At 32.9% G+C, this 12,702-nt stretch overlaps 1 protein-coding gene across 1 annotated transcript in view; it reads left to right on the forward strand.

Annotated features, from left to right (window-relative positions):
• Positions 1-11,100, forward strand: part of LOC126736820 (protein CDV3 homolog) — a 31,680-nt gene extending 20,580 nt beyond the window's left edge. Inside the window, exon 4 of the mRNA XM_050441378.1 lies at positions 10,325-11,100. Within this exon, the coding sequence (XP_050297335.1) occupies positions 10,325-10,463 (139 nt within the window). The 3' untranslated portion in view covers positions 10,464-11,100. The remainder of the gene's footprint in view (positions 1-10,324) is intronic.
• Positions 11,101-12,702: the final 1,602 nt, after the last annotated feature.

Below are 12,702 nucleotides of genomic sequence, written 5' to 3' on the forward strand. Positions count from 1 at the left end.
CACTCTAGAAATACTAGAAATAAAACAAAGTTCGTGATTCCTAAACATAAAACAGCCTTTTTTCAAAAAAGTTCTTTGTATACCTCTGTTCATCTTTATAATTCTTTGCCCGATTATATGAAAGTATTTACAACAAAAAAATTTAAATCTGTGTTAAAGTCTATAATAATGAGTAAGCAAGTACAGGACTATAATTTGACCCACCGCTAGTCTGTCGCCTGCTGCCCGAAGCGTAAAATTTTCTCAGTAAAGTGACCATTTCTTTTTGATGTTTTTGTTTATTTATTTATTTTTTGTTGGGTGTATTACGGAAACATTTTCAGGTTCCTTTATATTTGCTTTTTTGAGCATTTTTTTTTCTTTAATTACTGTTAACTATAAGTTAAGACTACATTATTTAAAGTGCGTTTCAAGTGCATAATTAATTGGCACATGTGTGTTATTTAGCATTTTTTGAAATCTGTTAGAGGGTTGAGTTTGAATAGCCCTAGGCTAGACTTCGCCAACTGATAGGTTAAGAAACATATTATAATACAAATATTATGTAATGAATTTTTGCAAATAAAAGTCGTTTATTATTATTATTATTATTATTATTATTATTAAATGCAATTCCGTTTCGGACTTGTTCCTTTTCCAGTTGAAAAAAAGCCAATATATTTAAAATCATCAGCTGCGATTGTTCATTATACCTATTATATCTTTTTTTAGGCATTATCCAACACTTTTCGAAATAACTTTCAAGAACAAGTTGACAAACCAATATTTTTGATTGACAGTGACGGATATTTCACATAACCTAGTATATAAAAGATGAATAATCATCAGACACCATTTTTTTTCAAAAGTTTGTTGTCGCCGCTGTTTGGAATATGCTAAACAAAGATAAACAAAAATGACGTCATTACAAATGGGTATAATTTCGACTTTAAGTATGCACCCGTTTTAAGAATGTGTTCGAAGTTTATCATTTTATAGTTACCTAAGCCTTTCAGTAAGTCATCAGATAAAAAGAGCAAATGATTACTTAGACTTTTTTTTAGTAATATATCACTATTGGAATGAATATTATTAATTAAACAATCTTCTCCGTATTCGTCTACTTATCATTCGTCAAGAGACCGTCAATTCTTTAAGAGGAAGCAGTTAGTTGTTCCTCTTGTAGAGAACGACTTGATCTTGAAGGTTTAGCTGGAATCTGCAGGAGGAGCTCTATGGGAGAGGATATCTAATTTGGATAGAAAGCCTGGAAACTTCTTCCTTCAGCTCACTGATCTCTGTAGAATAGGACCAGTTATTCATTTCCAATACACGAATGGTAGAGACCATATTTCTGTTTAGGGTATTAAGATCTTCAATATCCTTTTTATATTCAGAAATACTACTACATTTATCTTGAAGTTCATTTTCTAGAATTTTTATACGACCCTCCAAGTCTTCCATACTAAGCCTCAGTGAAGCCACTTGACGCACTTTTTCCTCAAAAGATTCCCTAAGTTTTTTCTCTGTGGCCAGAGCTTCATTTTCAAACTCTTGTGTTCTGCAACGTTGTTTATTCTTTACAATTTTTAAACTTTCTATAGCATACTTTTCAGTCAAGCGAGGTTTAATCTTTTTCATCAAGGACTTTTGCTTTAGTTTTTCCAACTCATCGTAAACAATGCTTAATTTATGACTAGAGTTAGTATCCAAATTAATGCATTCCCCAGAGCACAATTCTTTTTGGTCACTAATTTTAATGTGCTGTTTAAAGTCTCTATTACCGACAATATCATTTACCGGCAATATCATTTTTGTTTATATTCAGTTATGCTATTGTTCTTGCATTAGGCAATTACATAAATACTATGAAGATTTGTTTTTTGTCTTTAAGGCACACAGATAGTACACACTTTTGCACACATTTTGATACTAAAAACAACTATACTGTTCATCACAAAAACATATAAAGTTAAGACAAACTGAAGAGAAATTAAAACGCTTACTCACACTTTTGACCACAAAGGTGATCTTTTTTCACACCCACTATTTATCCACAAATTCTCAAACCAGGGTCTGTTATAAACCAATAACAGAAGATGTTTTGTCTAATCTATAGCAAAACATGCTCAACTTCAATTTTAATTTTATTCATGATAATAATTTGAATATCAATTTAAAATTTAAAATGCTAGTTGACATATACTAATAAATTTCATTAACATTTCTTTTCCAGAAAAATCAAAATTATTTAATAAAAATATTCCTAATCAGCAAGTAAGCTGGTTTATTGATGACTTAAAAGATATGCGTAATAGACTTCATTTTTTGATAAATTGAAATCAGAATAATAATTGAATACAGAAAATCTATGTGGAAGCTTATCAATAAAAAAAACAAAAAATAATATCTTTAACACAAATTCAAAGCTTGATGCAAATAGTTTTACTAATTACTTTTGTTCCACCACAGAAAATGTGATAAATAAACTTAAAATTCTTAACAGACATTTACACACTACCTAAATTATAACTTAATGAAAAACATACCATCTTTCAAGTTTCATTCTGTTAGGTTTAATGTTGTTGATATAGCTATCGCAGAGATAAAAAATAGCAGCAGCAAAGATCCAGATGGTATTAGCACAAGGATCATTAAAGCAATAGAAAATATAATAGTTCAACTTCTTACTGAGTTAATAAACCTGTTCAGTTTTCTTAAATTTTACAACAGTTTGAATCAAGTAGTTCATTCTTCATTCTATTTCAAAATTTCATTAAACTTTAACTCAATTTCGCTTGGCTCACTATGTAGAAACAGTTATTTAAAGTATTTCTATTCAAATGCACCCAAAAGAATGTTTTGAGGCCTTATAAAAAGGTACGCGTCCAGCATACTGACCCAGTTCGTTGAAACCCATTATCAGAAGAAGTAAATTCGCTAAACCGCATTGCTCACGCATCTAGTACCACCCGATACAATCCCGTGTTTATGGGATAAACCGCATTTCGTACTGAGAAAAAGCTGGCCAGCTAACGCGAGTGAAATACTGTAATCGAGAGAAAACCAAAATGTCTATTTGATTTTTATTTTTGCGAAGAAAGTACTGTATCGAAAGCTCACTGTTGAGAAAAGTGGACTGTATTTATTGTTTTTTGGCAATTAATGGTTGTGAGACCTTACCTGGTTTTCTCTCGATTACAGTTTTTCACTCGGGTTAGCTGGCCAGCTTTTTCTCAGTACGAAATGAGGTTTATCCCATAAACACGGGATTGTAGCGGGTGGTACTAGATACGTGAACGATGCGGTTTAGCGATTTACTTCTGATAATGGGTTTCAACGAACTGCTTCAGTATGTTGGACGCGCACCTTTTTATAAGGCCTCAAAACATTCTTTTGGATGCATTTGAATAGAAATGCTTTAACTAACTGTTTCTACACAGTGAGCCAAGCGAAATTGAGTTAAAGTTTAATGAAAATTTGAAATAGAATGAAGAATGAACTACTTGATTCAAACTGTTGTAAAATTTAAGAAAACTGAACATATGGTCCTTCGAGCCGGATCGAAGGACCGGCCTTATTTTCAACATTTTTGATCTCTTGGACTTTGTCCGTTAGATGCACGGTTTTCGCACAAAAAATTAAAAAACATTTTTCTACTTTGACTGATCGCTAAAATTTATTTTTTCTATGATCGTTGTAAAAAGTAAGTTTTTTTTTTAATTTTATTTAAAATTTCATTGTAGTTCATCATATGTCACATTATTTAACATGTTAAAAAAAGTGTTAATATTTCACGCTTCCAAAATCGCGAAGTAGCCTGTGAACATAATTTTTTTTAACGTAACTACGGACAACGCCGTCGCAACGATAATCACATTTTTGTTTAAGAGTTTAATCTTTACCACATTCTTCCTCTGCCCACGATAAAGTTGATATTTGTAAGATTTTGTGACGTTTTAAATTTTAAATCATAGTCACTGTCCGCCAGTTGACAAGATTAATTTGTTAAAAAATGGCTAAGAATCACACAAATAATGAAATGTGCCATATGCACTTCATTTATGGACTGGCTAACGGAAACGCACGAGAAGCCTTGCCTATTTATACTGAACATTATCCGAATCGTGTTATTCCTCATCACTCCATGTTTACGCGTTTACACCAACGTCTAAGTGAAACCGGCAGCTTTAAAAAACTCACCGCTGAAAACGGACATCCCCGAACAGTTGTTACTCCTCAAATTGAAGAACAGGTGCTCAATGAATTCGAGGAAGATCCCACCACAAGCACTAGGAAAATTGCTCAGACGGTACACATTAGTAACTTTACAGTTTGGAATATTCTTAAAAGAAACCTTTTATACCCGTATCATATTCAGCGGGTGCAGGCACTTTTGCCAGGCGATTTTCCGAAAAGAACGACTTTGTGTCGTTGGATGCAAGAACGCTAAAGGCAAGATGCATTGTTTATAAGAAAAATACTTTTCACCGATGAGGCTAATTTCTCCAGGGACGCAATTATGAACTTTCACAATAATCACATATGGCATTATGAGAACCCACATGCTGTGGCAGAAAACCGTCATCAGCACCAGTTTTCACTAAACTTAATGTATGGGTCGGCATTATTGGAAACTTTCTCATCGGTCCATTTTTTTTACCAGCAAGTTTGACTGGACAAGTGTATCAAGAATTTCTTGAAAATGAATTACCAGCGATGCTAGAAGATGTCCCCATTCAGCTGAGACAGCAAATGTTTTTTTTTACATGACGGTGCTCCAGCCCATTTTAGTTTAGTGGCTCGGCAGTATTTGGATATTACGTATCCAAATCGTTGGATAGGTCGGGGAAGTATTCACCCTTGGCCCCCACGGTCTCCCTATTTAAATCCGCTGGATTTTTTTTGTGGGGCCACCTTAAATCACTGGTTTATCCCTTACAGTACCGAGATAAAAAAAAAATTGAGTTTGGAGTTTATATTTATTTTACGCCGATAAAGTTGGGTCAAAAGGTACGGAAAATTATTTTAAAAAACATTCGAAAGGGTTAAGGGAGGGATTTAGGGAGTACACAATTGTGTGTCTAGGAAGCCAACATTAGAAAAGCACAATTGTGAAACAAAATGTATTACTATGAATTAAAACAGTTTTTATCTATGGTTAAACAAAGAGAAACATTACATTTTAGTCAACGCATTCTGGACCGACTTTTGCACCCTTCTAACCTGCATTTAACTGGGTTCTTCATTTCTTCATTCTTTGGCCAGTATTCAAAACCATCAAAGCATTTGTCTGCACAGGGCAAACTGGAAGGCATTCTTCTCTTTTTTATTTCATTTCCTTCAACGCTAGTCTCTTCCTCTATATTTCTTGGCATTCTGTTTCCTCCAATACACGCTTCTTAGTACCGGCAATCAGATATTCCCCAAGATTAAATCTAAATTCCAAAAGATCCATAATATCTTTGCTTCGAAGGTTTTGACTATAACAATCCCTTCGATACTCGATCTAGCTGTTTACTATTGCTAAGTCGAACAAATGTAGGATGGCTTTAAGAGTCCATTTCCGGGTTCGAAAGAAAGATCGATAGTATTCCATCATTTGGTCGCAAACATCTACACCACCCATGTTTTCGTTGTATGATTTAACAACAGCTGGGCATGCTATTGCACCTCAGTTTCCGGTTGTCTTCCAAAAGCTGTGGATATCATTAAAACAGATTTATTATCTTTCCACTTTGTAATGCAAAGTTTATTATCGGTTCTAACAACTTCTTCTGACTCTCTCCTATTCATTAAACTGTCTTTTTTAAAATCAAACCCTTTCACTCTGTTGGACATAATTGTAGCAGTTGCATCTATATTCAAACTCGTCAATTTGTTCATCAAAGCAATAGTTGAAAAGTATCTGTCAAAATGCAGGTAAATATTTTGAGGTAATGTTTCTGCTAGAGTCAATATTATTGAGGGTCCCAACCTTAAATCCCTATCTTTTAGTGGGGTAGTATTGCCCTGGTAGATTTTAAAATCCAATACCAGTCCGTCGGATGTCGTAAGAACGAAATTCTTCAGTCCCACTGGTCTTATTTTTAACCAATTTTCGAACTGGACATCTTCCCAAAAAAGGAATTATTTGGTCGTCAATAGAAAAAGCTGTCTTTTCTTTTCTTTCAATGGCTTTACATCTATTGCGAACCAAATCAATTACCAGCTGTATTCTCCGCAATCTATTCTTTTTTTGTTCCTCTTCTGATACGCTAAGATTGTCAACAACATGTAAATTTACACGTATCATGTACAACCTTTGTCGGGTCATGACCCCATTAATTAATGGGAACTTATATTTTCCATTCCAATACATACATATGTATCCTTGGAAGATGAATACATCCCATAAAAGCATTCATTCCGAAAAATTTCTTTATTTCTTGAGAGATAAAGTTGTTTTCTTTTGCATTTTGCTGCAAGAAATATTGGGAAGTGAAATTTGCGGCTGACTCAAAAAAATCATCATCCAATTATTGCGGCGTTAACTTTACAGTGTTACTATTTTGCCAAGAGTTTGCAGACGGTAGCTCAGAATTATTGAAGGCTTGGGATTGTTCGAAGGTTCACTTATGACTGGCTATTAAAGAATCTAAACTTGATTATAACTATTAAATAAGAGGGCGCCACTTATTTTTTTTTTTTATAAATGAGAGAAAACTAAGAAAAAAACTTGGTATATAGGTTTCAATTAACAATTTAATGGCCCTGGATAAAGTAGATTTAAAGAGGCAAAAAAAAATATCTTAACAATACAACCAAATTATATTTACATCAAAGATATGTATACATCACATGTTTTAATCTGTTAAATGTTAATAATTTATTATGAATTAAAATATGAATAATGTTGATATGATTAAATAAAGTTAGTTTGTCAAAAGTAACATTTAAATTATGATTTCCCTACTAGGTAGATTTCAGCACTTGAAAACTAAATTGCAATTATTAAAGTTTTTAGTATATATTTATATTAGGCAGGGGAAAGTTCATGAACCTTTTTACCTAAGGCATATCAGCCTTAACCGAGTTATATCTACTTAATTACCAAAAAAGGTACTGAAAAATACTGAACAAGAAATAACTAAAATTATAGATAAGAAATTGACGTATTAAATTATGATATTGATTAAATATTTGTAGCAATAAATTGAAATTAAAGGTATATTAATAAAAATTTAAATAAGTGAAACAAATCTATGGTTAGTAATATTTATATAAATGGAATAGACTGGCCTGTATATTCATCCAAGAAATGAACGGCTGGCCTTCAAAATCGAGGCTGTAAATGTATGCCATTTGTAGCTTAGCTATCCGGACTGGGAATATCTAATACTAGCTCTAGCTCTGACTCCAGCTTCACCGCTTTCAGCAATTTCCCGGGGAAATCAAAAGCCTGCAGCCATCAACAATTGAAGAAGAGTAAAGACGAAAACGGAAAAGTAAAACCCTAAAACAACGGTTGCCATTGTATTCACTGTCGATAAAAATGAATGGCGTTCAAAATGTGACACACTCACCTTGTTAAGTTTCATTATCTATCCGTCAAAATCTTGGGCATCCTGCACCAGAATTATGAAATAAACAGTTCTCTAAAGGAACAAGATTAAGGACTATAAATTATAAACCATATTGGCCACTTCCTGCTTCACAAACTTCGGAAATAAAAAAACTGGCCTTTTACGTGTGCTTCTACCTGCAACACGGGAACAAGTCCTCGAAAAATGCATGCAGTACCGACTAAATAAGTAACGACCCCACCTCTCGCCTGAGCTGTCAATGTCAATCCAATCAGAGAAAACATCAATCAAGACCAACCAGAAGAGTGACGGACCGTCAACAGAAAGCATGAATAATAAAACCAGGAGAGTGATGCGTTACAGTAGTAATGTGTCATTGACAGTGTGAATTTAAAGAAATATCGATAAAAGAAGTTGACTGAAATTATTAATATAATTATTGAAATTAATGAAATATCAATGGAGCGTTAATGAACATAAGAAATAGAAAAATAAAACGCTACAATATTTAGCAAAGTATTCGTTTGGAGTTTTTACGATGGATGGATTATAGTGCTCTTATACAGGAAAATCCTTGCTTCTAAAGTTTCCATGCTTCCACTGGAGAGTCTGGAAATATATAAGGAGTAAATCATCTTCTGAATCTGAAGAGCTATCAGCTTCATTTGGTGCTACAATTGGGATCTTTTCGTGAATTTCAAACTCATCTTCTTCATCCTCAGACTCTAAATCCGACCCAACTTCGTCTAGAAGTTGGAACAATGCCTCCTCGTCATCCCTTAGATGGTCCAAATCAATAATTTCCTTACTTCTTCCGGTAACAAAGAATTAATTGTATCCAACTTAATTAAAACCAAACCACGTTAACTCCCGTGGCTCACAATTGTGATATACATAACAAAACCATTCTTGGAATCAACAATTTTAAAGATATTTTCAATCTCTAAAAACAATACACTTAATTGAAGTTTATTATACCTATTTAATATTAAGCACTTCTTTTTTCCCTTAAATTCTATAAATAAATAATAACTTACCTGCACGAGCCATTGTTGAAATTAATTTGAAACTTTTCAGGTTATGACAAGTTGAATGCACTCCCGGCAAAATAAACGATTTGCGCGTGCACACCTATAAAATGCACTATTCACAATCATGTCGCACGGTTCTCTACCCAGATTAAACATTTTTTGATCCTTATATCACTAGTAAATAAGGAAGACACAATTGTGACATCGGGTAGCGTAAGGCTTATTGAAATCCAATTGATAATGTGGAGGAATTGCGTAATCGCATTATAACGTCTTGTGACATAATTCGGCAGACACCAGGAATTTTTAAACGTATCCGCCAATCAATGCGACGTCAATTAGATGCTTGCATTGATGTTGGAGGAGCACACTTTGAACAACTTTTGTAAAAATAATAATATTACTTAAATAAATAATAAAAAATTAAATATTTTTTTATCACCTAAAAACTTGTATTTTAAATTAAAGATTGTAGAAGCAAAAGTTTTAAATCCTCAATTACAATTTTATTAAAGTGGGCTGGCTTTTGTACTAAATTAATTAATAGAAATTTTATTATTTATTATTAAAATTGCAATAAACTAAAAAAAAAACGAATAATTACTAAAGTAAAGAAAGTCTAATCAAATCTGAACATGTCCATGGTTTTTAATTTTTTGTGCGAAAACCGTGCATCTAACGGACAAAGTCCAAGGGATCAAAAATGTTGCAAATAAAACGGGGAATTTAAAAATATTTTTTAATACAAGAAAAAACAGTGCCGTACCATTTTTCTTTATAAAAGTATTCAGCGGAAAACCCGCACACACGCCAGTGGAAAACATAAAAATGTTAAAAGTATGTTGGTAAATGGCTCTGGATACACAGACCCTGCATACCAATCTTTGGACAAATATCTACAGGGGTATTTAAGTTATCGAAAAAAAAGCATTTTTTTGTTAAAACTTTACCACCCTGTAACTCAAAATCTAAAAGGTTTAGGACCTATGTTTATAGGAACTTTTTTGCGAATTTTTGCCCAGAGAACACGTTCCTGAATTTTGTCGCAATATATAAAAAACACCCTGTATAGTCACCAACTACACAATTTTTGAAAATCTGTTTTGAGGAAAAAAAATAAATTTGATGTATATGTATAGAATAGGTGTAGGTTTAGTTTTAGTTCATAATGATACAATTAGAAATTTATTAAAATTGGTATTTGAATACACTCTAATAAGTTATAATAGAATTATGTAAATTTATATCGGCACATACAGCTGTTCATTGAGCTAGGTGCTTTACAAAAAATATATATTTATGGGTATATGTTACTATAATTGTAATGCTATGATTGTAATTCTCACCCCTACCCCATAAGAAACAACAGTAATCTTGTACCTGACTTTGGTTGTCTGGAAAGATCCAGAAATGGTTCAAGGTATTTAGCATTAAAATTCTTTAATTGCCTACCAGCTAGAATTAAAGCTCTTAACTTTAATCAATTCAAAGAACAAATCAAGAGAGGTATCTGGTGCGTGGTGCCTTCTTTTCATTTGTGGAGTACCCCTGATCCAGTTTTAACCTGTAGTGCCGTTTCATTACCTTTTTTTTTGTAGTTTTCAAATTTTATTTTAAATATTCATCAATATTGCATAATTTCATTTGTGTCATTTAATATGTTTGACTTGTATAAGTACTGAATGTGTATTAAAAATATGTATATTAAAAATTATCTATCTATCTAAAATAGCACTTTTTTCCTTCCAGAAATAAAAACGAAGGAAGTTTTGAAGTTGTGCAGCGCCGCGACGCAACAAGTCGGAGCAAACTGATGGAACAAAGGGGCGCGGGTGGAGGAGAATTGTCGTTAGGCAACCGTTACAAGGGTCTCGACAATGAGAGCTAGTGGGGTCATTATGTAGACGTCAAAAGCCCCTTTAGAACCAATCAGAGACAGATTTTAGTGCGAAGGGGTGGATCAAAAGAGGGACTGATAAAGTGCTTTTTTGTCAAAAACGAAATTTTCTTGAGTCGAAAAAAGCGCCTTTGACAGTCCCTCTTTTTTGTTTAAAACCTCGTTGGATATATTGTATCGATATTTTTTAAAATTGTCCTCGAAAAATGTAAATTTTGCTTCCTATTTTTCGACATCGACGACTGTGAAAGACTTGTGCCGTTTACCTCATTTTTTCCGTTTTACGTTTTTTGGGGAACATTTTAACTTTCGTTGTAACTTGTACATCCCAAATTAATGAAAACATGTTCATATCTCAAACATAATGTTTTTAAAAATGCCAAAATAAATATGGTATATAATTTAATTTTCTTTTTTATATTATATTGCTATAATAGTGTTGTTACGGTGAGTTAACCGAGTGCTATTATTTAATTATTCATTTTTATTGGTTATAGTTATTCTGTTTGAGATTTTTCTCCTCTAAATCATATTGTGTTGATATTTTTTTTTGATTATTATTTGATAAATGAACATTAAATTTGTAAGTTTTTTATTTTTAAATTATAATTACTTATTATTTTGGAAATTATTGTTTTATTTATAAACTTACTTATTTATTTATAAAATGTTTTTTAACGTTTTTATTATACTTTTAGGTTCCAGGAACAATCCAACAAAATTGGACTTTAAATATTTCGTCTACGTAACCCTTTAATAATCTAGCATTAGGTCCTAAAACTTTATAAATTAAATAGCGATTTTAAAATAAGTTTTGATTTTAAGTTCCTAATTTTTCAAACATGTTCTTTACCGTTAGCACGAATATACAGGGAGGACTATTTTAATATATGCTCCTAAATTGCTCCAGAGAACAGACCCCTCATCTGAGATCATGTTGACTTTGAGGTCGATTTTCAAAGTCATTTTTTTTTTAAGGAAATACCTATTTTTTTGTAGCGGATTCGAAAAGAGCGGGAAATTTTACTTTTTTACTGAGTTGTCAAACTTATCGTAACCTTGAAATAAAATCAAGGTCAAATTACAAAAATCTGTTTATTAATGTTTCTGTTTTAATTAAACATTTTGAAAAATACTTTAGCAAGTGGATCAGGCACAAATGTTTAAATAATCTTGAACTTAAGGTCACTTTCAGGTTGGAGTGATTTTATTGATTTACAAACAACGACGCGGACGTACTAAGTTCTGTTTCCTTTGGAGTGCTTCATTAGCATGAGTCCCCTTGCCTCACACGAATTTAACTACGAAGCAAATGTTCGTTGAAGTCACAACCTTAAACGCCTGTGAAATTCGCGTACGGTATTTAACAAAGATTTTTTTGTCTTGGAATCTCAGCGCATGCTTCACGAAGTTGCTGAAAAACATCATTCTTCAAATAACCCCACGAATAAAAATCTCTAGAAGTCATATCGGGTGAGTTTGAGGGTCAGTTTACCGGACCTCCTCGTCCAATTCACCCAGCGTAATTTTCTTATGGTCCTTTTATTCTTACTTAAGGAAGCCAAATATTAAGCGACCGCAAAAAAATATATTGATCTCTGCCGCCCTCAGAGGCGTGCCGTTAAAATAAAACGGGTGGGTAATATAATAAAGTTATCTTATAATATTATAAGTTATCTAGTTAGACCGTCAAGATGGCGTGCTAACGAACAACACGTAGTCTTCGTCGCTCTACAATTTTTGTAAAAAGTTAAGTTTAAACTGAGTTTTTAGTACCAGTGTTGTGATCTAAGGATAGCGGAAGGGCCCTTTTTTATATTTTGCTTCCTGTCTACTTACCTGCCGCAATCATGGTTCTTTTATCCAGTGATATTCGAGAGATCAAGTCTGTTATTATAGGAGTTTTTACCGATAAATTTCTAGAAGAAATAGCCGGTAAGGTTGCAAACATGGTCGGAAAAAAGTTTGAAGAGCAAATTCTTCTTCATACAAAGGAAATTGCTTCAACAAAAACGGAAATCTCCGCCCTACAGAAAGAAAATAAACTATTGCGTAGCCGTTTGGATGACCAAGAACAGTCCCTGGGCATTAACAACATTCGCATTTTTGGATTTCAATCTGGTCAGAATGAAAACCTGCAGAAAAAGTAACTAGACTATTTAATGACAAAATGAATGCGAACATTCCAAATTCTGCCATAAAAAAATTCTATAGGATCGCACCAAAATTG

This window comes from Anthonomus grandis, chromosome 5 (assembly GCF_022605725.1).
Source record: "Anthonomus grandis grandis chromosome 5, icAntGran1.3, whole genome shotgun sequence".
Lineage (NCBI taxonomy): Eukaryota > Metazoa > Arthropoda > Insecta > Coleoptera > Curculionidae > Anthonomus > Anthonomus grandis.